General features: G+C 45.7%; 1 protein-coding gene across 2 annotated transcripts; it reads left to right on the top strand.

The window, feature by feature from the left end:
- Positions 1-26,330, top strand: EEF1D (eukaryotic translation elongation factor 1 delta). Of its 2 annotated transcripts, XM_075704794.1 has the most exons (12): positions 9,419-9,785; positions 9,855-10,124; positions 10,200-10,615; positions 10,937-10,968; positions 11,223-11,231; positions 13,330-13,453; positions 15,247-15,315; positions 23,113-23,209; positions 23,463-23,566; positions 24,447-24,695; positions 25,369-25,563; positions 26,237-26,330. In XM_075704794.1, the coding sequence occupies exons 1-12, from the start codon at positions 9,419-9,421 to the stop codon at positions 26,273-26,275; spliced, it is 1,971 nt and encodes a 656-aa protein (XP_075560909.1). In that variant the 3' UTR covers positions 26,276-26,330. The 2 variants fall into 2 exon arrangements, with proteins under 2 accessions (XP_075560910.1, XP_075560909.1); XM_075704795.1 differs by lacking the exons at positions 9,419-9,785; positions 9,855-10,124; positions 10,200-10,615; positions 10,937-10,968; positions 11,223-11,231 and adding an exon at positions 1-42 and having other exon boundaries at positions 15,244-15,315.
- The last annotated feature ends 386 nt before the right edge of the window (positions 26,331-26,716 follow it).

Here is a 26,716-nt window from a genome sequence, read left to right as displayed (position 1 = left end):
GGAGCGGAGCCGCCCGCGGCCTGCCCGGGCCCAGCGCTGCCGGTGAGTGCTTGCTTTCCCTCACCGGCCCGCCGGGCGGGCTCCCCGCTCCCTGGGGTCCTTCATTCCCCTCCGTGGGCCGCGGTAATGGGAGTTTCGAGGGTCTCTGGGGGGGGTCCCATGCTCCTCTCACAGCCTTGAGGTGGGAGGTGTGGGAGCCCGTCATGGTCTGTGGAGTCCTTTCCCGCTCAGAGGGCGGGGGAAGGGGTTGTGGGGTCCCTTTTTCCTCTCACAGTCCCCAGGAATGATGTTATGATCACCCCTCTATTATTTGTGGGATCCTTTCCTGCTCATAGGCCGGGGGAAGGGGGATTTTGGGGTTACCTCTTTATCGGTGGGTCCTCTTCCCTCACAGTGGCGGGAAGGCGGGAGTTGTGGGGGGACCCTCGTTAGATGTGGGAGGCTCTTTCCCTGCTACAGCCTCAGAGAAGGGAGGTTGTGGGGTTCCCCCATTGTCTGTGTGGTCCCTTCCTCTTCATGGCCTCGGGAATGGCGGTGGGTCCCCCCCACTTATCTGTGGGGTGTCCCTCCCTGGAGTCGAGGGGCAAAGCTTCGGGTGCCCTTGCTCTTTGGGATTATTTTCCCCCGCTCTGAGTCCCCGGGAGTTGTGTGGTGATACACCCCCCGTGCTCCCCACAATCTCCTAGGTGCCTTTGCTCTTAATAGGTGTGGGAAGGGGGTTGTGGGAGCTCCCCCCCATTCCCTGTGGGGTCTCCTCTTCCCTCACACCCCAGGAAAGGAGGCTGGGGGGGGGGGCTCATTATCTGTAAGCTCCCTTTTCCCATTTCAGGCCTAGAGAAGGGGGGTTGTAGGGTTCTCCTCTCTCTGTGGGGTCGCTTAGCCTTTGCAGGCTCAAGGCAGGTGGTTGCAAGAACCCCCTGTTATCGGTGTGAGGCCTGGGTGGGCTGATGCTGGAGGTCTCCCTAAATCTGTGCATCCTTTTTTTGGGGGGGGGAGGGCAGGTTCCCTCTCTTTTGGGGTGCTGATTGTGGGGATACCCCTGCTGCATGGAGCCTCACTCCTTCAAGTCTTAGGGTCAGTGCGATTCTGCCCTTGTAGGGAGGGGAGTTTAGGGGACCCCCTGTCCCCAGCAGCTCCAAGTGCCTCAGGGGTCTGCTTTTTTTCCCCCATTCCTCATCTTGGCAAGGATTTCTTGTCGAGTCACCTGCTGCAAAGGGAAACTCGAGCTGCTGCCCTGTCCTGGCACAGAGCAGCCAGCCTGATCCAGCCCGTGGCACAGCACCCTTAGCTGCCTCTCCAAACTTGGGCGTGGAGCTGGGAGCCCTGTAATGTCAGGCCTTCCCATCGTCCTGCTCTGGAGGTGCACCTGGGCTCTGCTCATCTCACCTCTCCATGTCCTGGTGTTCCCAACCCCTCCATAACCTTGGCGGTGCCTCCAGCAGCCCGTCCTGCTCTTTCTGCTTTTCATTTTTATTTCAACAGCAGCTCAGTCGGGAGGTATCTGTTTCAAAACTATATTTGGGGAATTGGCAGAGCCGGGGAGGAGTGGTTGCGCGGAGGATGCTCATGTGCTCTCTGGGGGTTTGTGAAGGATTACAGCGGTAGCTAAAGTTGCTGAGGCTGCTGCAGTCTGTCATTCCTCCCCTCCTCCTCTCCCGGTGTTCACTGAAATCCATACGGATTTGTTCTTTCACATCCAGATCATTGATGTTTTGGAATTGATTGTAGTCTGATGTTCACAATTCTGTTGTGCTCAGTATGGAGGAGAAAATAACTTTCCTTGGCTGTATAGCTGTAATTCTTTCCTCTCCTTTTCTAGGTGTGCCCTCTTTCTCCCTGACCTTGCAGGTATGCCTTTTTTCTCTCCACCGAAGCTGTTTGTTTTCAACTGCTTTGCTTTTTTTCTGAAGGTGACTTCTTTCCTGTCTTCCCCTACTGCTGATTTCCCATGTCCTTGATTATCTCTTCATTAGCAAACAGCAGCGTTGTTGCTTGGAGCGAAGAGTCGCATTTTTAGGTGATCACGGTTGGGAGTCGTTGTCATTTCCCTGGCTAAAGGTTAGTGTGGAGCTTCGTGTTACAGCAAAGGTGATGAAGGCGGCCCCCTCTCCTGACTCTGTGTCCTGCTGCTTTGAGCCACCGTGAGTTGGGGGAGAGCCAGTTTAGGGAGTTAAACCAGCAGAAGAGCAATACTACACAAGTGCTAATATTTTCTCTTGCTTTAGCTGCCTGTCTTGACTCAGTGCCAGTGTTGAGGAGGGGGTGGATTTGCTCCCTTCAGCTGCAAGAGGCCATCAGACCCTCTGGTGGGAAACCAGTCTCAGTTCTTTTAACTCTGAATCACCAAAAAGGAAAAAAAAAAACAGGAGGTGGGGCAGGGTTCATGCCTTTCCTTTGCTGCAGAGCCGGGTAGGTATGAGGCAGCTGTGTCTAACCGGTGCCCAAATGCCTAGCTGAAACGGCTCTCGCTTTTGTGCAGGACTGCAGCAGTAGCAGTTTTGGGAAGAGGAGAAGCGTTTCACTAGGAAGGCGTGGGCGGTGCAGATGTCTTGAGTGTGGTGTAGCCCAGGTGCCGGTCTGAGGCTGTAGAAAGGAAGACTGGTGCCTGTTGGACCTGCTTGCTCCTCTCTCTGCTCTGTCTCTGACACCAAATGGGCCTTTTCTGGGTTTTCTGGCATTTATTTTTCCGGCTGCTGCTGGGATGACTGTTCAGGAGCTTCTGGTGGGGAGGCTGGAGTGACATGTGATAGGAGAGGAGCACTAAATATATAACAGTGTTGGCCTGGTCAAAATCAGCTGTGTCAGGGCATGTAAGCAAATACACAGATGGAGGATTGGGGTAGAATCTCCTGTAGCGAGAACCTGTCAGCGCTGGGGGTAGAGCAGCCGGCGTTGGCTTGATTGCTGCTTGGACCTGCAGAAATCAGGACTTTTCCTCCCTAACTTCTGGGGCTGCATCCATGGGGTGTTTTTGGGGGTCAACCCACAGCAAGCTGCCCCATGTCTCTGTCATCCCATGTCCGCCGGTGCCACCTGATGCCCATTTTTTTGATGTCTTCTCTAAAGAAGGGAGTTGAACTGTGTAATCTTGCCCTCTTGGTTATGGCTTGCAGAAAGCAGCTATCGCGTCCCTCCAGAAATCAGTGACAGATGAGATTTGCTGCTCTTGCTTGTCTAAAGATACTTTTTCAAGGCTATCGGAAATATTTAAGCCGCATCAAACTGTTAAATTATTTCTGGGAGAGCTGCTTTCAAATCGTGGTGCTGCCTGACTTCCTGTGCCTTGTTGGGAGCTGACAGCCTGGCACACAGCTGCAAATTAAAATCACAGTTCAGTTCCAGTGCAAGAAATTGTGCAGGGCCTGATGGAATTTAGGTCGCTGGGAGGCTGTGACAAATTTATTCTCCCCCAGAAAAATGCACATTTATTTTATGGACCTCTCAATTCAGAAGAAATGTAACTTTCTCATGGACAGAAGACAAAGAGTGGCTTTCATTAAACCAATAAATGGAGTTGACTTAACTTTCTTTTTTTGGCTACAGCCTTAGGATAATGTATTGTATGCTTTTGTTTTACTGACTTTTTAAAATGTAGCTAGGCTTCAGGGGATAAAGCAGCCAAATAGCTGAAGTCCAAAGCTTATTTTGGATTTACAGAACAACAATAGAGACCTTTTCATTGCCTATTTTTAACTTTATGCATTTTCCTGCAGTGCTGGAAGTACAGCACAGATTTGTTCTGGCTTGAAATACCCAGGAAGTGGTGACAAGACAGCACCAAGCCCAAAGCTCTGAAGCAGTAGCTTCAGAAGAAAGAAGAAAATTCTTCTTTCAGGTTTTTGTAAGCCCTCTTTAATGGTCCGTGGGAGGCCTAAATGTTGACCTGTGATTTTTTTTTTTTTGTTACTTGGGAGTATTTGATTATTTGCCTTTCCAGTGGCTTTATGCTTTGCAAAACACCTGATAGATTGTCTGCACTGTCACTGGAAAAGCAAAAATTGTCCTGGGTATGCAGGAGCCAGCCTCTGGTGTGTGCAGTAAGAGCCGTTCTTAATTTTTCTACTGCACTCACAGATTGGTGTTTCTTAAACACTTTTTATAAAGTTTGCTGCCTCTGTCTCAAAGCATTAATTTATCTTTGTGCTAAAAAAATGCTAGTTAAATGAAAAACTGCTACACCTCTGAAAAATGTTACTAGGCAGCTGATGAATGTGGTCTCAGGAGTGGTTTGGGGGAAAGACCTTCTGAGCTGCCAGCTTGGTTCTGAGTGTGTGCAGGCTGATGCGTTTCCAATTTGGCTCTAGCTTCTGTGCTCCAATTTTTGCCAGTGGAGAGTGTTCATAAAGCAACAACATGTTCTTTTAATTGTAAAACTTTCTGTTTGAGGAGGTGAAGTGAGTGGTTGAGAATACCAGGCGGAAAGCCTTGAAACAACTGCGCCAGGCTGTGGTTTGGTGCGGTGGTAAATCTTGGCTGCCTCAGACCAGACTGCGAGCAGCGTGGCGTATGGTGCGGGCTCTTAAGAAGTCCAAGTCAGTTTAAATTTCTTCCAAAACCTTTGAAGAGGTGAATTTGTCCCTCCAGACTTTGTCAGATCAGGTATCCTCCCTTCACTCTCTGCGCTGTGCTTTGGCAGACTTGGCTGAAGCTGGGTTGTGTCTTTTCTGGAATAAATTTGTATGCTGGGAGAACTGGTAGTGCTCTGGGCTGGTGTTGATGGTCTGCAGCTCACCTCTCTCATCAGGCTGTTGACACGAGCTCAGGTGATGGTTTGTGTAATTAAAATCCTTGTATGTGCCTTTTCCCATGTTCCTCTGGGAAAACTTATGAACACGGAGTAGAAAGTACTTTTTTAAAATTGTTGCTTGTGTTTGTAAACTTTACTTCATTGAAAATCTGGTCTTTATCATAACTGAACCTAAGGTTTGGCCCCTCATGGAAATAAATAGGTGTTGCAAGTATCTTGGACTTCTTTTTGGAAAATGGTGTTGCTGTTTGTTGTGATAAATTCCCTTTATGAAGATTTTCCCTGGTAATAATCTTCTTAAAAAAACAGCACTTGAATTCCTGTGAGCCAGATTTGATGGGAAACATTTGTGGTCACTTTGGCTTGGGGTTTTCTGTTGCTTCATTACATGTAAAAAAGGGCATTTCTGCAATGTTGAATTGGTGACATCAGCAGCTGTGTCTCGTCAGGCTTTGTAAGTGTAGCCTCATAGGTATGGCTCTTAAATTCTTAAAAGTCTTAAATTCTACTGCAGGTGTTCACATGTCATATTGATGCTTTTCCTGAAAAATTAGTAGGCTGAGTATTGGTGCTAGTGTTTTATTTCCATCTCATTCATAGAATGTAGAATCATAGAATCATTTAGGTTGGAAAAGACCCTTAAGATCATCCAGTCCAACCATTAACCTACACTACCATGTCCACCACTAAACCAGTTAAGGGTAGGGTAATAACTTCATGTTTCCTGGCTTGGTGGCTGGATTATTTTTTAATGAAAGTAAAAACTAGGAATCATTAAGGTTGGAAAGGACCTCTAAGATCATCAGTCCAACCGTCAACCCAACATTACCATGTCCACTAAACCATGTCCCAAAGTGCCACATCTACCTGTTTTTTGAACCCCTCCAGGGATGGTGACTCCACCACCTCTCTGGGCAGCCTGTTCCAATGCTTGACCACTCTTTCCATAAAGAAATTTTTCCTAATGTCCAATCTAAACGTCCCCTGATGCAGCTTGAGGCCATTTCTTCTCGTCCTGTCGCTAACTACTTGGGAGAAGAGCCCAACACCCACCTCGCTACAACCTCCTTTCCGGTAGTTGTACAGAGCGATAAGGTCTCCCCTCAGCCTCCTTTTCTCCAGGCTAAACAACCCCAGCTCCCTCAGCCGCTCCTCACAGGATTTGTGCTCTACACCCTCCACCAGCTTCGCTGCCCTTCTCTGCACACGCTCCAGCACCTCAGCGTCCCTCTGGTAGTGAGGGGCCCAAAACTGAACACCATAGTCGAGCTGCGGCCTCACCAGTGCCGAGTACAGGGGAACAATCACTGCCCCAGTCCTGCTGCCCGCACTGTTTCTGACACAAGCCAGGGTGCTGTTGGCCGCCTTGCTCACCTGGGCACACTGCTGCCTCATATTCAGCCGCCTGTCAGCCAACACCCCCACGTCCTTTTCCACCAGGCAGCTAACTTGTGGTAGCAATAACTGCAATCATATGAATTAATTATTTGACATTTTAATTGTTGCATTTTCAGAGTTCTTTCAGGGATTTGCTATTGGTGTTTAATTACATGAAACTGGGGGACCTGAGCTTCACTTTTGCACCAGCTGACAGCATTGGTATGGCAGGTTGGGAGCCTCTCTGGCTGGGTCCCTCTCGTGATGGGTAGATCCTTTTGGTTATGTATATCTTTTTTTTATTGCTTGTTATTTAAAATTAAAAGTAACTGATTGTCTCTGCTGTTGGTTGATGAAGATAATGTTGTTCTGGAGAGTTTACCAGCTGTAATCTTAATTAAATATATTATGTATGGGGGGAGTTAACTATATGATAATACATTTGGCTGTTGTCATTCTGTGTCCTTGCTGACTAGCTGCTGCATCTCTAAAACTGGAAGCTTTCTCTAATTTTTATGTTTTTTCTTAATGCCATCATAGGAGCTAAAAAAGTAAGTACTTTCTAGTTGTCATGTGGGTTTGGCACTTTCTGGAAAATCAGGGGAATGGAGGCACTGATCTGATACTTCTAACTAGACGGATTATTGCACAGTTTTCTGATTTCCACTGGAAATAATTGTACCTTTACAGGTTTATTACATTCACCTGTGCCTCACTGGTTCAAGACAGGTCTTTGATTTGAGAGAACTGCCTGATAGTTGGAGTCCTCAGTAATGCCCCTCACCCTTGAGATGAGCGATGTGGGGGTTGCAACACCAGTGCTTGAAGCTGTTTGCTTAAGGACTTGAGCAAAATCACCTATAATTAAAAAAAACCCCAAAACCTAAAATCTAAATTTTAGTTTTGTTGTCATATGGTCATGCTCTTTCCTATAGGAAATGTTAATAGCTGTAATGCAAATTAAATATTTCAAGGTGTGACACTTTGAGCTGTACTGAGTCATGTACGAGTTTCTTGTTAACACCCACTAGAGATTCTTCCTGAAATAGTTTAAGTTGTAACCTCTGAGTATATGACTTTTCCTTGGGATAACTCAAATGAATGTGAAAGTAGAGCCAAGCAGAGCATGTCAGGCAAATGTAGAAATCTGATGTTCTGTTTCAGAGTCCTTATTCACCTAAGTAACCTAAAAATTCAAATGCATTGTCCTACCTATGCAGTTTTGATTGTGCATTTTGCTTTTCCCGTGGATTTTGTGCTGACAGATTGCTACACTAGATCTGGATGACCGCTACTTTAGAACGTGTGCACTGCATAGCAGAGACTTTGTGCACAACGCTTTTAATTTGCATCATTTAATCCTTTTCCAGTCTGCCAAATGACTGAAATGCAGGTATTGCTCTAGCAGATGTTGCCTTGTCTTTGATGTTACCCTCCAAGAATCCCATTTAAATTGGCATCTCCTGTAAAGATTTTGTTTTTAAGTTTGCTACTTAAGAATATAAAAATATCTAAAATGATTTGTAGAGCAGCTGAGACTATCAGGAGTATGAGGCTGCCTCAGTGATTTTTTTTTTTTTACAGCAGGAAGGTATCCTTGTACCTCAAAATAACTTGTGCAGGCTCTTTAGTGGCACTGGCATGTCTTTGGTCTGCATGACATACGTGATGTCATTTTTCACTGCTTGATGATGACGCTGTGGAAGCTGTAGTAGTAGAGCTTATCCTGATGAGCAAACCCGAGTTACTGCTTGCTCGTAGCATTGCTCCTACCTTGCACTGTGTGTGCTTCCACTTGGGGTGTTTTTGATGTTGATGATAACAAGTAGATTAATGTTCATTGAAAGCACTGGTTTGTTTCAAGTTGTCTGTAGCAAAAAAGTGTTTTATTGCTCCATCACTAGTGTAAAATGCAAGAGGAGAGTGCAAAGTAAAGACTTGAAAATAAGTTTCAGTTTAGATATGTTTAAATATTTTTAGCTATATCACAATGTTTTCAGCGGCTGGTGGAGGAGCAGTTTCACAACTCCAGTAAGAAAAAGAAAGACCTACTTTTGCTTTTCCTAGTAATTTTTATAATTGAAATATAGTATTACACTGCTTTAATCTTTTAAACTATATAAAGTTAAATGGAAAGTTTAAAAAGGCAAAAGTGTTTACTTGTAATAATAGTTTATTGTTTTTACTGGTCTGTCAAGCCACGGACTTGAGGCTTGTAAAATCTTCCAGGAATGGCTGGAATGGCAAGCCATCAACTGAAGTCTGGGGAATATTTTAGCTGTTTGTGAATTTTATTTGGCGACCCGTCACAGATAAATTTGTAGCTATAAACCTTGCAGCTCTTGGTAGCTAAAGAGAGAGCTGGCTTACAGGTACTTCATTTGGGACCTTTTTTTTTTTTTAACTCTAGGGATCTGACCATGTAAAGTTTGGCAGAGAGGTAGCTACCTACTCATTAGATATTTGAGCAGTACAGTAAATTCTGTACTTGGAAAGGTATTTCCTATAGCATTTCCAATAATCTGCACATACTAGGAGGTCCTTGATTTTTTTTCCCCTCTAGTAAAGTATGATGAGGGTAGGAAAACACAATGCAGATGTAGTATTTTTCATTTTGGTAGAAGATTTTTTTTGTAAGCTAAATTAATCATGAAATCTCCAGCTCTTGGTCAATTTTAATTTGCCAGTAACTGGGATTTTAAACCAAAAGTGAGTCATAGTTTTTCAGTCAGCTCCCTCTGCTGGCTTTCTAGTAGCAAAACACAAATAGGTGTAAATGACCTCTAAAGATATGCAAGAATTGGGGCATCTTTCTTTAGCCTGTCTTCCCAAAACAGTGCCTAGCTGAGAATACCAAACACGTAATTAAGGACTAATCTACTAACTTGGAAGACTATCTTATACATTACCAGGAATTTGAACAAAACCTTGTCGGTTTTTTCCTGCTGGTTGTCTTCAAAAGTGAAATTCAAAGTGTTTTCAGCCAGTGCCTTTATTTTTAAATAGAAATGTGCAGAATACTTGTCAGACAGCAGAAGTATTTTAGGAGGAAGGTTATCTTGACTTCGGAAACTGGACGTGCTCAGGCAGTTTAATTTCTTTTGAATTAAAACATATAACAAAAGAAAAATCAAACTAAATGCTTAGGCTCTTTACCATGAATAATAATAGCATGATAGCTTTTGACACTCTTGTATTAAAAATTACTAAAGTCTGATGCATGCCCTTGCTTTACTTAGTTTTGCTGCAACTACATTGTTGTGCTTATCTTTTAATGCTGCCACTCTTTGGAAGATGAGGACAAGGAAACCTCCCTGCCCAGTAGAAAAAGTGTGGGTAGACAAGCACAAATATGATGAAGCAGAGAGACTGCATTACGAAAGAGAAGCGATGCTAGCTGCTGCGGCCCCTGAGGAGTGCCAGGAGGTAGAGGCTGTGAACGGAGTCTGCAATGACGACTCTGTTGAAAGTGAATTCAAGGGAGACCTGAAGAGAGCGAGGAATGGAAAGAAACAAAGGAAACGGAAGCGTTCTCCAAAACCCAAAAATGTGGCCTCCAAGTTAGACTCTGTTTTGACTGGTTTGTTAGCTGACCATGTGTGGTTTGACAAGCCTTTCTATGATCATGCTGAGAATGTGTACAGGAAAAAAATAGTGGATTGTCAGAACGAGGAGGCACCCGAGACTGCACTAACTGCTGAGCAGTCCCCTTTAGTAGCCAGGTCGAAAGCTGTCCAAGATGTTCCTAAGCCAAGGATGCTTTCAGCAGCCCTGTCCTGCTCCCATGGTAGTCTGTCTGCGTGTCACCATGTTGTTCAGGATGTCTGGGTCAACAAATTTGACTTTGATAAAGCCGAGGAGGTGTTTATTGAAAAATCTCAGTTCTTTGTTCCTCCAAATGTCCTAACCATCCCATCTGTGTGCTCAAATGCTGGCAATGCTGGGCTGAGAACGCCGGATGAGGGCTATGTTACAGCCCTGCCTACTCCTGCTACGCCAAGCTTAGCTCCAGACATTGTTGCTGATTCTGCTTCTTCCGTCGTTACCAGTTTGTCTGACTCTGTACACCAGACAGTAAATGGTAAGCCACAGATTTCCAGTTTGCAGGCTCTCATGTCAGAGGTGTGGTTAGAGAAACCTCTCTATGATGATGCTGAGAAGAGCTTCTACGAGAACATGTTTGATGGCCATCCATCGGGCAAAGTCAGACAGCAGCAACGCGGCTGCCCCGAAGCCTTGAAGAACCATGAGGACAGGAAGAACCACAGCGCTGGACAGCAAGCGGGCGTCAAACACGTGGAGATTGCCACCAACTCTCTGCTTCCCAGTGATGCTGAGCAACCTTCACCTACCTGCTTTTTTCTACATGAGGACAGTGAAACCGTGTGGCTTAATAAGCTGACATATGACAGTGCCGAGTCACGATACTATGCAGCCGAGGCTCTGAAAATGTCAAGAGCAGAAGAGAGTACGGGGATGCAGGAATCCGCGGTAGTAAAACCCTCCCAACCGGCTGCTTATGCTTCAAGTGTACCTGCACCAGAAACGAAGTAGGAGAAGTTTATTTTGGGGTAACACTCACACATGCAAAACCGCTGGGTCAGGACTGAGCTGAAAAAATTTGCATGTGTAGAAGACGGGTGTTCCTTTGTGTCTGCAGGACTGAGTGTGCATGCAGCTGTAGGGGGATGCTGCTCCTGAGTCAGGGAGCCATTTTGTGGGCAGGGTAACTGGGGGAAACTCCTTCAAGAAACCCCCTTCTGATGAAGGCTGGTGGCTAAAGGTGGTATTTGTGTGGTACCAGAGGTTAAGCATTTAAAGTCAGGGCTGGTAAGTGAGCTAAGGTTTGACCCTCTCTTTACATGGGGGAAAGCCCAGGGCCATGCCCCTTTCTGTATTCCTACTACATACAAAAAGCCATAAAAGTGAGAAGTTGGAGGGCGTAATCGCGTGTTTTAAACAGGCCTGCTGAGACTGCAGAGGATGCAGTGTTTCGTCTTTGAATTTGAGAAATTGAAGCGGTGGTTATTTGCTGTGTATTGCTGTTAAAATGCCACAAAATCCTTCAGAGAAGCAGTTATCCCCAATTCTCCTGCAGACCACGTAGGCTGGTCATTGAGCTCTGGGCACGACATGGCTACATTTGAGCATCATTACCAGCATCCAGCTTGAAGAAGGCTTGGGGATGACTGAAATAAAATTTAGGGCATCACTCTGAGCATGTGCTGTATTTGCTTCGTTGCCTCTCTAATTTGTTAAACTGTTTGGTCTGGAAGCTGCTCTTAATTTTGGGGTAGGGCTAGCTGGATTACAGCTCGTTTGATGTGCGTGTAGGTAGCTGGGCAGGAAGAGCGCATTCTCAAATTGTAGATTATCTTTGTAGTTGTAACTTGTAGTTATAAATCAGCTTACAGACAAACACTTGAAGGCTTCTTTTTAAGTCCTGGATGAGGTGCAGTATGATACCGTGCTTTCTGTGTTAAAAATGTGCTTTTATATATGACTGCCTGAAGTCTGCTGCATGGAGGGCTTTTATGCCCTGTGAGCCTGTCCGAAGGCCAGTGCTTAGATGTTATCTTGCAGTGACTGATGTTCTTGGAAAAAAGGCTCTTGGAGCATCAGTCCTTATTTCTGACACTTTTGATCCTTGAGTTTCTTAGGATTTGTTGGAAAGTTTTAAGATCTTTACGTCAAGTGATACAGGGGGTTACTGACAAACTTTAGAGCACGTGTGCCTTTCACGCTGTCCTGTTTGGGATAATTTTCTCTTTAGTTGGACAGAACTAGATATTTGGTCATGCCTTTCACCCTTCCCTAGGAAAGTCCATGCATCGTAAAATATGTGGTATAAGTTTGTCTGTAACTGGGATTCTGTATTAGTGATACTGGTTGGCAGCTCAAGCAGGGTCTTGGAGGGTTGAGTGCTGAGAATAGCTTTGACGTAGAGGACCTGTATGGTATGGTGGCCTCTGGTCTCTTCTGAATGGGTAGATGAGAAGGGTGCTTGCTTTACAGAAGACTCATCTGTTGGCTTCTGTGGAAATGTTTTGCTGGAGAGCCGTGGGGTTTTGAGCTGATAAGGAAAGGGTTTGTGGGTTGCCTTTAGTTGCTCTCTGCACTGTGTGGTGGAACGTGGTTAATGGTGTTGTTTCGTTGTGATGCTCTATCCCTGCTCTCACCACCTCCTCAAACGGATGTTGGCTCTGTAGTTGTCCTTTAGCTTGAAATAAGGGCACATACTCTTCTCTTACTGTTGCAAGGGCTCACTCATTTGCCTTCAAGTTAAGAAATTAAACAATCTTTGGAAGCTGCTGCATTGAAGAAAAATAACACCCTTTCACAGCAGTGTTAGGATGTTTTATGCTGTTCCTCCGTGTAGTGACGGGTGTCTGTCCCTTGCAAGTGTTGGCATTGCTGATGATTTTAATTTCTAAACAGTTGTAGCAGCTTCCAAAAGGGCATGTGTGCAGTTACCTGTGGGGCTGTTGTAAATTGTGTGTGTATCTGGATTCCTGGAGGCTGGTTGGTGTCAGGCGGTATGCGGTGCCAGGCTGTTCCTTATAGGAGGATTCGGTGGTGCACGGCGTGACCAGGTAGAGACACGTACTAGCCTAAGACAGCCAACAGTTGCTGTCAACACAGTTGAGTCGTGTTCAAGGAAGGCTGAAAAGTGTTTAAATTTGTGAGCTGTGGTGTCAGGAGTTGCCTGTCATGTACAGCGTGCTCCCTCGTTGGCATGCTGTAGCGTGGCACATGCTGCTCAGAGCTGTGTGTTTTTCAGTCTTTCTGGTTTCACCGTGGCCAGGAGTCTTAAGAATTAAAAGCATTATTCCCTTTTTGACTCTTATACGCAAGACATCTTTCTTAGCAGCGGGTTCCCATGTGTGATTAGCAAATCCTGCTCTGAAAGCTTTTTTGGGGAAGAAGGTACAGATCAGCTGATTTATTCTGTCCCCATTTGGTGTTCTGTCACTAAATGCAGGTCAGGCCAGGCAGACGGGCGGGTGATTAGACTGCCCTGCTTTCTTAATAGGATCCTATTTACATAAAGCTTTCCACTGGAGTGGAAACCGCCAGGCAGAGAGCTGCAGGCACAGCTCTATGGGGAAAGAAAACAATCTTCTGACAAGCTCATTGCAAGCTGCTAACCTTACGTACTTCTAGGAACTTACTTTGGGTTTGGTTTTTTTTTTTCCTTTCTGCAGAAAAATGGCAGTCGACTACTTTTTGCATGAGAAGATCTGGTTTGAGAAATACAAGTATGACGATGCTGAGAGAAGATACTACGAGCAGATGAACGGGCCAGTTAGCAGCTCTTCACACCAGCAGGTAATGCTTGTTCTCAGATGGGGTTTAGCAGAGCGCTGGAGCTTTAAGAGCTAGTACAGAGCAGGCGAAAGGTGACATGATCCACCTGGACGTGCACTTCTGTATTATTTCCACTCTGGGTGCTGCTTTTTCCAAGTGTGAGCGTCTTCTCTGGAGCTCTCTAAACCTACCGCCAGTTATGACCCCTTTTGTCTTTTGAAAGACCATCTTAGGTGGACGGTGAAGAATTTTTCCCTTACGACCAGTATACTGGGAGATCAGAACACCCTTGTAACAACAGACGAACTGGTTATAGGTTGCAGCAGTTACTCTTTTCAGGCTGCTATGGCAGGGCACGAATGCTGTCTGTGATCTAACAGGGACACGGTTTGAGCTGTGAGCCCCGAGAGCTGCGGTTGTGTTGACTGGGCTGGACGGTACGCTGGGCGAAGAATTGACTTGTCCCCATTCAGCCAGGGAAGACGCTGTTTTGCTGCGGTTTTGGAGCAGCTAAGCTTTCCTTGGCAGGGGATATACTGGGTATATATGAGATGCCTGATGTTTGAAGAGAGGCACTGTGGCTCCAAAGAGACCAGGAATTACATTCCTCTCTTTGTACCCCTGGAAATATTCAGTGTGCCCCTGCAGAAGACTGCATCACAGTACTGGTGAGTTGGGGAGAGCAGGAGGAAGGGAAGCATGGTGCTGCTGCAGCACACCTGAGCTGAAGTAGTTCAAGCTTAAATATTAGCCCCGAATGATTACTATTTAAAGATAAAGAGCTGTTGTAACCTCTTCCTGCCATGTAAAGAGCTGTTAACTGCTTATGCATTTGGTTGGTTATGTAGAAAGCTGCTTAGAGTTCTAAATGACTGTCTTGCAAGTGTTTAAAGGGAAGCTTTTTGCTTAAGTAATAGCTTCTAGGCACGCTCTGTCTGTTCCCGCTGCCCGTGCTAGTATAGTGGTGCCACAGCACCTAGGACACGTGCATAAAAATTAGAAGCTATAGATAAGCACTTGAAGTAGGTCTTAGAGCACTGGAGAGGTTTGCACTTTTAGAAGAACAGTTAGACTATTTCATGCCACATAAGGAGCTTCCAGTGAAGAAGTTCTGCTTGTGAGAGGTGGGGTGTGAAGGCTCTGGAGGAGACTCTGCAGCAGTTTATCAGCCACTTCTCTGCCAAGGAAAAAGATCCGTGTTCCTTAAAACCTTGGCTTGTGGGCAGTTTCGTGTCTCAGATCTTGCTTGTGGGGTTGCAGTCTGGGAGAGGCAAGGAGCGAATGGATCATGGAAACTGAATTTGTGCCCTAGGAAGGGAATCTTCAAATCCAGGCTAAGGCATGGCAGCAGGAGCATGGAGGGGAAAAAAAACTTGTGCTGCCGTACTCTGGGTCATATCTCTCTGGATAGAAGAGTTCAGTTAAGGCTGTCGCTTCTTGCCTGAATACAATGACAGGTAATACCACGACAAAGAGCTGCCTAACCGTAGATCTCTAAGGAGTACTGAAGTGACTCCAACCCTTCTGCCTGGCTGGCAGCTGTCCAAATCGTTCAGGGTAATAATAGTGAATTTAAAAGCTCTTGACTGGATGATCTTCTGGAAACGTGGCCTGGTGTGACCAGGGATTGCAGTTGGTGCTCCTTGATTTAGAATCAATCCTCCTTGCAGCTAATTTTGCAATACTTGCTGAATCATTGGAAGGAACCCTCCCCTACTCTTACCCTCTTTTTTTTTTAACTTCCCTGAGTAGTTTCCCATGTTTCATATTTTTTTTAAAAAAAATTTTGGTTCTTTCTGCACTGTTTGCAGGAGAACGGAGCCAGCACGATCCTACGCGACATTGCCAGAGCCAGGGAGAATATCCAGAAATCGCTGGCCGGAGTGAGTACCCAAGCTCTCTCACCAGCTGGCTACCTGCAACCATTTTTAGCTGTGGTGCATCTCACAGAACTCCGCTGTGACCACTTCACAGATTGGGTGGCTTCTTATTTTTAAGTTAGAGGAGAAGACTAAGGTGTGCAGCGCTGTGTACCACCAGCATAGCTCCATCCGATCAAGAGCACCGTTGCTACTAGAGTGCATGCTGCTTACCTGCTTGCTAGCCTGCAGTGCTTTTTAAAACTAACTGGATTTGGGTTGAAAGTCTCCCAGCTGTGCATTTCTTTACTTTTTCTCCTGGTGGAATGCTAGAGTTTGTTCCCACAAGTCTTATCTAACAAGTTACAAGTCACTGTTAAAATAACCTTGTTGAGTAGCGAAGCGCTGAGTTGCCAGCAGGAGTATGTGTGTCTCTCTTGGGGTACACTGGGCTGCCACCTTCTCTTTCCTGCTTTGCTTTCAGTTAGGGTATGTGCAAAAAAATGCTATCTTCCATCTGCTGCATCTAGGGAATTCAGCTTGGCTACTAGCTCTAAGTCTGGACCATCCTGTAGAAGTTCAGTCACATCCTTTCTGGAGGTGTTTTTGTGCTGGTATGTACAGACAGCACTGTTAAATCTCTTAATTTTTCAATAGGAAGCTGAGTTCTTAAACTAATAAGTGGACTGGTTTCATGAGTGAAGAAAATTCACAGATGTGTCTTGATTTCTTACCTCTGCAGTGGGATTACTATGTACCTGCACATGCCTTCCATCTTGAGGGTATCCATCCTTTATCTATATTGATTTGGCCTCATAACTCCCTCTTGGGGTATTTAACACCCTCGGTTTCTATCTAGATCAGTACAATAACAGGGAATTGAGCCTTTCTCAAGGGGAATATTTCATATTCCTCCTTAACACAAGCAGAAAGGAGCCATACATTTGGGGTGAATGCGAAGGAATTAGGCTAATTGCTAATTGCTTTCCCGCTGGTGATCTCACTGTGCCTGTTGAACTTGACACTACAAAAAGCAACTTCTGCAACTGCTCATGTGAGCGATCCAAGGTACTCAGTACTGCACTGGAAACTTGGAAGTGGATGCTGGAAGAGCAGGGCAAATTTGATGAAAGCATAGTGCTTTGGTTAGATTCAGTGGTCCTGAATACAGCATGGGAATCCATGGGAAGTTGGGACATCTTAGGAATATCAAAACCAAACCAAAACATGCTGAGGAGGAAAATACTTGGAAGTTTTCTAATGCTAGTTTCTTGCTTCAGTGTCAGTATTTCAGCCAACAGCTTAGGGAAGATTTTCCTGAAGTGGCTCATTTAAGCTCAGATCTGAAATAACATGTTTGGGCTTTCAGTAGAGACTATCAGCCCCTGTTAAAGACTTTTAGTTTGAACTTCAGTAATGCAAATACGTGGGGAAATGAGCCCCCATCCCAGACAGGGTTGGAAAACTTTTTTTGCACAGTGTTAAATGACTTTGGAAAGACCTTTTCAAACTGGGCAAGGTCTAGCATGAGCTGCTTCCTCCAAGACCTGCCTCCTTCAGGAGCAGAGACTGGAAATGATGAGTAGGGGCAGAAAATCTATATGCAAATCACCTGGCAGTGCTGCTGGTCTACCCTGAAGGCATATTCTCATCTTGCTGAATGATCTGTAGTTTGCCAAAGATGAAGAATTTCTTGCTCTGGCCTGTGACTCCTGTTAGAGAGCTGCTTTATGTGAGAAACACGTAAGTTTGGATTGTCCAGGTCCTGTCACGGGGAAGATTGGGAGAACTGGAAAAGCACCAGAATGGAAAATTGAAAATATAAAATCCTTTGCACCGCTGTGGCACTTGTTGGGGTTAGTGCTGTATATAAAAAAATTAATCTGCTGGATTTTTTTTTTTCCTTCCTGTGAAGAAAGCTTGGTGGGCTTGAGGATTTAGGGTAAGCACTGAGCCATAGGGCCTTAAAACTGGAATCTGGGGTAGTGCAAAAAGTGGACTGAGACTCTTCCAGTGAAGGCTTGAAGGAAAAGCATTGTGTTACTGCATGACTATTAGGGAAAGCATCGTGCACCCTAATCTGCATTGCTGTCAGGGGCATGCCGTAGTAACTTAACCTATCGCTGCCATTCTGCTCTCAAAGTGTATGGTTGCTTGGATGAGCAGAGCACATGGCAACAGTGTCCTCCTTACCATTTTGTAATCCTGTTTTACTGATCATGCCTTACCCTGGCTTATACAATACCCTGGAGAGAGCTCACTTTTTCAGTTTTTTTCCACACACTGCCACATCTCCAGCCTGGAACCTGAAGCGGTCAACCACAGTTGGATCTTCTGCGTTAATGTGTGAGTTAGAAAGACTGAGCTGTTGAGAAACAAGTCTGAAAGATCAGCTTTTGTAGCTTGCATTTCTGAAGGATCATCACTGACCTCGGAGAGCTGTGCCATAGAGCAGGCTTGACTTTAAAACGTGCTTAAACTTTGTTTTTATGTTTCAGAAAGCCAAATTTATACTGTCTGATCTACAGAACAATAGCGAATCATGTTTTTATAGTCAGGATTTAGTCTTTCCTTCCACCTGAACATGCAGAGTTATTGTCAGGAGTCTAAAGATGTAGCAAGTGAAGAATTGTTTTTTATAAGATGGGAAGATGGAAGATTAGTGCCTTCCTTTTGCTGTGAAATTCAGCCAGGACTGTTTTCAAATCTGCTTCAGCTGGGTAGTGGTGTTCTGAAATGTGTGAATGAACATTAGAGGGTTGAGGCAGTGATTTGTACCTCCCGAAGGAGGGTACAAAGCTCTGATGTTGGAAACATTTGTTTGCACATACCTTTCATCCTGCTTTGCATGGTCATCTCTGCTTTAAACAATCTCTCCGGTTGATATCTGCTCGATTGCTAATGCTTTCCTAGATGTAAAGTTGTTCCTAGATATAAAGTACGTGCAGTACTGCAGCTGGTGGCATTGAGACCGCAGGTGGTGAGAGATCTTACAGCTGGGGACCCGAGGCACGGAAAGGATTGACTTGCCTGAGATCATAAGCAAGTCCAACAGAGTGGGTGACGGAACTCTCACTTCCTACACCGTCCCCGGGGGCTGTAATGAAATGGATGTCACTGGGTTAGGCGGCTGCTGTGGGAGTCTAAAGCTCTGTTATTCCCCTCTCTGCCCAAGCTTCCTCTTACAAAACCTCTGTATTTGTGCATTTCCTGTGTGTGCATTTCAAACAAGAAAAGCTCCCAGAAAACCTCTGATCTTGCTTAAGTGTTTGGAGACCACGTTCAGAAACACATCTGTGTGCAGGGAATGGTCACAACTTCTGTAGGAAGTCAGCCAGGATCTGTCCTGCTGCTCTTAGGTGGGGGAAAGCCTCTTGTAGTTCTTCAACATCATTTCCCCACAGTTCAGTTTTGTGTATTGGACCGTGGCTAAACTTTCCATGTTTCCAGAGCTCAAGGTAGACTGACCTGAGGGGAAGGGTGTTGTATCTCTTCATGCACAACATAGGTTTGTTTTTCGGATGAAGCTCTGAGTGCTTTGCGAGCTCTGGACTGGAAAATTTACGCATCACATCTGTAACCACGCTTGTAAAATCTGCATGCTGTTCTTTGTAACTGGTTAATTCAAATCAAGGGAAGAGGGTCGATACCTCCAGATACTTCTTGTAGTGAGGGAAGTGCCAGCTTTCCAGCTGTGTCCATTGGTTGGGCCTGACATACCCAGAGAAGAGATTTTTACATGTAGTTGTCCAGGCAGATTTCTTTCAGCTGATATGGAGAAGCGTAACCTTTGCCAATTTTTTTCTTCATTAGTCAGTATTCTTATCTCTGATTTTTCAAGTATGTTTTAGTCAAGCTTTAGGGAGGGACAGATGTTGAAAGCCTTTTGAGGCTCAGGCTAGATTCTACTTTCTACCCTTCCTAAGCAAGAAGTCCCGGGGTTTTAATGTTTTAATACTTGGATGATTACATATATATGCAGTCCTTGGTGTGGTTCCAGGCTTGCTGAGTGCTGCTGCTATGCAAAGTATTTTGAAAAGGTTGCAGCACTGGTCAGTGTATCACTAATGTGGGTTTAGCACAAAACCTGAGGCTTAAGTTTAGAAAAAACAAAGGTTTTAAGAGCTCTGACCATGAGACAATGCACAGGAAGTGACTAAAGTGATGCTCTGGAACACCTTTGGGATTTTGGATTACTGTCCTTGATAAAATTCACGAACACTTGTGTCAAGCTTCCTCTTGGCACAGTTGAGTCAGAAGAGGAAGTAGTGCTTGGTTGTGCAGTGGAAAAAACACGCTGTAGGTAGTGTGTAGCTTAGGTTGGTGACCACATCTCTAAAAGCTTGAAAAATCCTCACCTCAGGGGAATGCCCACAGTCTCATAAAGGCAACTTTTCCACCATTTTGGAAAGTGTGGCTTGACCACCTCCTAGAATTGAGAACTTGGTTGAGCATTGTGCCACTTATGCCATGCTTTACACAGGTTACAGGTTCCCAAAGGACGGCTGGCCTGGTTTGTGAAAGACCTTTAATCTCTTGTTTATTTGAGCTTGGGGAAGGCAACCCTCTCTTCTTGCCAGCAAAAGGTGGCTGTGCTCAGGCTCACCTTGCCCTGGGGCTGCCCAGGACTAACAAATGTCTGAATTCCACGGGGTGTTGATTTAAATGCTTTGCTGTGCCACGTCTGCGAGCTCCCTTCCCCTTTGTGTTGCAAACCTCCCTTTTAAGCAGGCCTGAAGAATACAGTACGGAGGAGCAAGCGAATCCTGGTTTAGGAATAGCTTAGCATATGTAATATGCTGAATCCTTTCATCCAGCTGCACGATACTGAACTATTCGCATGAATTTTGTGGGTGTTTAACCTGTAGGTGCATCCAGGTTGTTAATCAACCTTGCCATTTCTGCAGAGACCTCAGTAGCAACTTGCAGCTGAGAAATCCCGGAGGGGAGACGGCTCCCCACGGAGCCACCCAGATATCTGCACTTCAGCTCCTGGAGCGCCTGTGCTACCTGTATGACCGCATACTGATGGGCAGGCACATACTTAAATGCCCCACTGAGAATGCTGACTCTCTTCTCGGCTTCATTATCTGTATTTGCAACCTTAATGTCGTCTCACCTGCAGGCTCAATGTAAGCTGGCAAAGGAAGGGTGAAAAGGGAAGGAATTTGTGCATTGGTGGAGCTCTGTGCAATTCCCTGGGTGCTACACAAAGCTTTACAGACAGCACCTGGCAGCAATGTACAGCTAGGTTTGTATCCTGATATTTTATACTACTCAAAAGGTCTGTTGAAATAACGAAATGTCTTTTTTTTTTTTTTTTTTCCTCCATGCTCTTCCTTGTTGAGAACTGCTTCATGCAGAGCAGAGCGTTTCAAAGTCCTCTCACCTTGCTCTTGCTCACCATAGCTACAGCGTTTTGGGGGAAAATGGCCGTGATTTTCTCAAACTCTTCCCCTAAATGACACAACCACACAAGGCTGGCAGGTTTGGCTTGAGCTGGAGGCCTCCTGCCAAGCTGTAGATATTTTTCCTGGGGGACTGTAGGGAGGAGCAGTGCTGACCTATTCCGTGTGAGACTCCAGGATGGCAGCTGACAAGTGTCAAGGTAGATGGTACTGCCTCAATTTAGATTTCTCATTTTTGAGGGAGTTGTTATTAACAGGAAAGAGAAATGTGGAGGCACAGCTGGGTTCTGCAGCAAATGCTTCCACTAAAGCTAAAAGCCGGGGTTTAAAAGCGGGCTGTTCTGCAGCACCAAATAGGTGTAGCTGTCTTGCACTGTCTTGAACATCCACGGTCATGCGCAGGATAGCCAGTCGCCAGGGCAAACACAGAGCCTGCCGAAATGCTTCAGTGTTTGGCTTGAAAACGTGACTAGGGCTTCAAACTGCCAAATATCTGCGGTGCTTGCTGCTTAGCTGAATCAGCAGGCTGCTTTTGGGGGGGGGAAAAAAACCACCAACCCAGCTGTGTATGTGTTTGCAGGTGACACAGCTCCTGTGTTTGATCATGAGTCAAAAATGCTTTTTTCAAGGGGTGGGGATGGATGTGACTATTGCCAGAATCCACTTTTCACTGAATTAACTTAGACCTTGGCCCTGATGGTGTAACTAGAACAGAAAGAGGTCAGGCACCAGGTTCATCTGAGGTTTAGTTTTTGTCCTTGGTGTATAAGGCTAGGGCTAGTCTGGTGGGATAAGCCCGCTGTGGCTAGCAGCCTCTGTTTCTGGTGGTGCGTGTGAGGATGGAAGCCCATGCAGGGGTCTTATCGAGTTGTTAGCGCAGATGCTCCAGACATCTCAGTCTAGTTCTGCCACCCAGCTGCGTGACCTTTCTGCAGGCACTGAGATGTTTAACAAGACGATGGCAGAGTTCATGGATAAATGTTTCTGTGCAGGCTTTGTTGGGTGTGTAGTTGGTGTGAGGCTGTATCTCGTTGCTTGATGATTTGTCCTGCATGCGGATTTGCTTCCTGCACTTGAACTGCCTCTTCCAGCATGAGTGAAATCCTTTTCTATCTTCCGTGTTGAACCAAAGGTCCCCCAAACCTTTTGCCCTTTGCAGCAGAAGACAGTTCCTCGTAGCAAAGAAGCTCCTTCTGCCCGTCACAAGAGGCAGTCAGGCCACTCAACTGTAAGTCACCTGCGCACGGATGGAGCTGGTTGTGTGATTTGAGAGGACATTGTAGGGCAAGGACAGCCCTGCCTTGGAGAGATGTTCTTCCTTATGATGAGAAGCATTTGTCCTTTGGCACGTGGTCGTAGCTCACCCTATATAATAGGATCTTATAGCAGGGTACTTAGGTGTCCCAGCTTGGTGTCTGGGGACTGCAGATCTGCACTCGCGTTCCTGAGCTTGCATCCACTGCAAAGGCTGTATCAGAGATTGATTTCATGGTGCTTTTGACCTCTTTTTTTTGGGTGGGTGGAAAAGGGTCTTCCTGCAGGACCTTCCTGCTAGGAGCAGTTTGCACTGCTCCATGTGTCTCCCAGGGCCATGCATCCCAGACCTGCTTTCCGTGTGCCACATATTCCTCATCCTAACCCCTCTCTCCATCTTCAGCGACTGCTGAGATCTCAGAAGCATGTCAGCTGCAACCAAGAACTGCATTATAATCATGTGCAGGGTGCACTTGAAATTTTGAGTATAAATTATTTTCTCTACTGTTATATTCAGTTATGAATGACACTTGAAGTGTGAAGGCCTGCTATTTTCTTTCCCTTTGCTGATTTCAATTTATAGAAAAGGGCCTCCTTAAAAGAAAAAAAAAGCTCTTTTTTCTGCTGTTAAATACTTTTGAAGCTGGATCAGTATAATTGCTCCCTCAGGATGTGTTGAAGTAGGCTTAAGTTGTTCTGAGAGGAATTAAAGGCTGGACTGGGGAAGGTGGGAGTACAGAAATGCTGGGATCTCTTTCCAGCTTTCACAGCGACTCGCTGTGTGACATTAGGCAGGTTGCTTCTGTGCTCTGTGCCTCAATCTGTAAGAGGAGACCAGCTGCCCCGTTTAAGGGGCGTAGCATGAAACTTCCAAAACTTTTTGTGTGTTCAGTGGCAGTCTGTGATCTGAGACTGCAAAGAATGACTTTACCCTTTGCTCAGCAATGCCAGCTGAAATTTCTCGAGATAACGTTCCATGCTTCATTCTATAGAGCTAGTATAGTCTTTTTATAAAGCCTTTAGAGAAAATGTCCTTGTTCTTAGATTAGCTCTCAAATTTTCTTCTTCCCTCAAGGCATGACTCTGCTTTGCTTCACTGAACCACTGAGCTTGGGAGTGGGTGAACAGATTGGTTTCATCTCTGTTTTCCTTGTTGCAGAGTGCAAGCACAACCTCTTCTGCGCCTGCTGGTGACCAAAATGAACTCCTTTCCAGAATTTCTCACCTGGAGGTAGAAAATCAAAACCTTCACAGTGGTAAGTAGGAGAATCTTCTGGCACGAAAGCAAAACTGGATGGGGTCCTGCTTCTGTGGGGTGTATCCCTTACTGACTTTTGTTGCCAGGTGAGCACGTGCCAGTGTCTCGATCAGAGCTTTGCAGGCTTCCCTCTGACTGGAACAACTGGCGTTTTTAAAGCTCGCTTTGAGCAGAAGTAAATTTGTCCTGACTTGAGAGCTGATGTGGAGCCTACAAGATAAGGTTCTTTCCCCCCCCCCTTCTTCTCACAGTTGTTGCAGACCTTCAGATGGCCATCTTCAAGTTGGAAAGCCGCCTGAATGCTCTGGAAAAGTCATCTACCTCCCACCAGCCCTCACCGGTTCCTCCAACCCAGGTGAGCCTTGGCAAAGTGCTGTTCTTGAATGCTTCACAGTCACAAAGTGCCAGGTTATTTCCGACGTCTCCTGGCTGTCTAAAGATGAAGAGATGATCATAGGTAGGATGAGTCTGCAGGTTTTCCAGCAGTTTTGGCAGCTGCCTCATCATCTTTCCCAAAAAGTAGGTGTAGAGAGGAGTGTTCTGCCCTAACGCCAGCAAAGAAGCCACGTTAGAGATTTCAGCTAGGGAGAGCTGGTGCAGATCTGTGGAAGTTTGGAGTTAATATATACTTATTAGCATTTAGCCTATGGAATTTTATAGCACGCACCAGTTAAGATGCCACTTCATTACAATAGATAAGCAGAATTGGCAACACTTTTTTTTAACAAATGTCCCCTGTAAGAATGTATTTAATTTAAGAGAAAACTCTGTGGGAGCTGAATGTGTGGCACCAATTTGACCGACTCTTGTCGTAGGGTGGAAGATGTGCTACCAGTGGTGCTGGTGGTCTCTGCAATAAGCCTACAGAATGCGTAGGCCCCCCCTCATGTTAGGGGAAGATGCTTGGTTACATTCCCGACTGCTGTCCCAGTCAGACTCTTACGGTCTAGATATCCTGAACCCTTAGGAGAAGGATCAGCTCTTGGCTACGTGGTGGCTTTTGCTCCAGGAATATAAGCATGGCCATGCTGCGCCGGTTCAAAGGTTCATCTGGTCAAATGTCCTCTTTTGATGGCCGATAGCTGGTTCTTCACACAAATCACACGGTGTGGGCCATGTTCGCTGTCTTGAGCAATGTAGACTTTTGTTCCTGAGCGCTGCTCTGATTCAACTTCAGGTTAATCTTCTCCCCTTTTTCCTTAATGCAAACTTGAATGCTCGTCACCCCAATGAAGAAAGTGGAACCATTCAGTGTTCCCTCCAAGAAAGTGGAGCTCCCATCTGCTTCACCGGCAAAGAAAGCCGAACCAGCTGCTGCAGAGGAAGATGACGATGATGACATTGACCTTTTTGGTAGTGATGATGAAGAGGAAGACCAAGAGGCTGCCAAAGTCCGGGAGGAGAGACTGCGTCAGTACGCAGAGAAGAAGGCCAAGAAACCGGGTCTTATTGCCAAGTCTTCTATCCTTTTGGATGTGAAGCCAGTGAGTAACTGAAGTGGGGGAGCTCCCAAGTGAGGTTGTATGTCTTGTGCTGCAGGACGCTGTAAATTGTCTTGCTTCCATGTCCGAGTGGACTGGTGAAGATAGGACCTGCAGATTCCCAAACCAAGGGGTCAGAGTGAGGTGGGATATCACAGCCGGGATCCCGTAGCTTTTGCGCTGCTGCCCTGTTCCTTGCACTGTGGCAAGTGCAGGCTGTTCTCTGAGGTTCCCCTGACCAGGACTAGTCCTTTGCTTTGAAGAAAAGACAGATAATAAATGCCCTAAAGATAGGAATAAACCTGTCTTTGTCAAATTGGTATGGTAGAACAAGAACTCTGGGCTGGCTAGTGCTCCGAGAGATGCCCTTGGTAAAAGTCGCTTTAAAGCGAACACTCCAAAGTGGTTGTGTTGCCGCAGGAAGAATCGCCCTTGCATCTGCAGTGCCTGTGGGTAGAATCGAAACAACGTGCTGTGCAGTGTTGCTGCAAAGTCAGATTTAGCTTGGCCAACCCATCAGCTAATTCTGGTGAAAATAGTGGCCAAGAAAGGGCAGCTTGGATCAGCTGAAATGTACTGAGAGGAGCAGTATTGAATTTGAAGTCACTGGATACCTCTTGGGGCTAACGGTAGTTTCTAGGAAAATGCTAAAGTTTATACTTTACATTTTTTCCAGTGGGATGATGAGACTGACATGGCGAAGATGGAGGAGTGTGTCCGGTCCATTCACATGGATGGGTTGGTGTGGGGAGCCTCCAAGCTGGTCCCAGTAGGCTATGGCATTAAGAAACTCCAAATCCAGTGCGTAGTGGAGGATGACAAAGTTGGGACAGACATCCTGGAGGAGGAGATCACCAAGTTCGAAGACTACGTAAGTCTCTTCAGTGAGCTGTGTAATGCTGGGTGATGCCTGACCTGTGCGGGGTCATTTTTAACTAAGGTTCATTCAAAGATTTTGGCAGACTTGGATTTTTAAAAGAAAACCACATGGAATTGATGGTGTCTGCCTGCTGAGACACTTGTATGTTTAAATATATTTTTTTTTAAGACTGGCTGATGCAGATATTTTGCAGAGCCATTTTGCGGGCTCTTGCTGCTCATCCAGCCTCCACCGACTTCTTAACTTTAAGGAACCACTGTGTGGTGGTGCAGGAGAGCAGCAGGCCAGATACCTGTTTTTATTGGTCATCTTTACCTACTCTTTTGCTTATATTTAGAGTAAATCGGGAACTTTAATCTCAATGTTGCTAGAAACTCTTAATACGATGTTCTTGGTAGGCTGGACTGTCCAAAAGATTTGTGCAGTAACTAGCACAGTGCAGTGTCCTGTTGTGACTGATGTTGCTAGGAATATTAAATAATGGTCCTTAAAGATCCTCTTACCACAGCCAACGAGCTGGCCTAAGAGACCTGGGCCATGCTCGATCGGTTTGAGCATTGCTAGTGCATGCTGCGAAGAAATCCCCTGATGTGTGTGCTTTCTCCATTTTAAATGTCTGAAAACGCCTTGGTAACCTCTAGCTGCTGCTTTTGTTCTCTTTCAGGTGCAGAGCGTTGACATTGCTGCTTTCAACAAGATCTAGGAGCAAAACTGTATCCCCTCTGAAACTTGTAACTAATAAAGATCCAAGATTGGGAGCGCAGGTTGGATGATGTTTTTCTCTGCCAAGTCCAACTTCTCCAGAGTGATTTGTTGTGAGACTTTGGGATATTTCCCTTCCTTGTTCCCTTCATAAAAGGAAAGGCCTTGAGACAGAGGTGACCTGCATTTCTGAGTTGGAATGAAGGTCTGAGCGGCATCCTGTCCAAGTAGCCTGTGCTGAGGGTGTTTGCGCCCACCTTTCCCAAGGCAGAGACCCCAGTCAGTCTTTACCAAAAAAAAAAAAAAAAAAGGATGAATCACCAGGAAGCATTCACCATTGCTGGTTTGGGGCTGAATTTCCTCCCTAATTTCCCCTTGCTGCTCTTGATAATCCCGCACAGGTCACTTCAGTTGATCGTTTGGTTCATTAGGGGCCAGGGCC

Source organism: Pelecanus crispus, chromosome 2, assembly GCF_030463565.1.
Source record: "Pelecanus crispus isolate bPelCri1 chromosome 2, bPelCri1.pri, whole genome shotgun sequence".
NCBI lineage: Eukaryota > Metazoa > Chordata > Aves > Pelecaniformes > Pelecanidae > Pelecanus > Pelecanus crispus.
The sequence above is the reverse complement of the archived record's forward strand: the minus strand, read 5'-3'. Positions and strand labels throughout refer to the sequence as shown.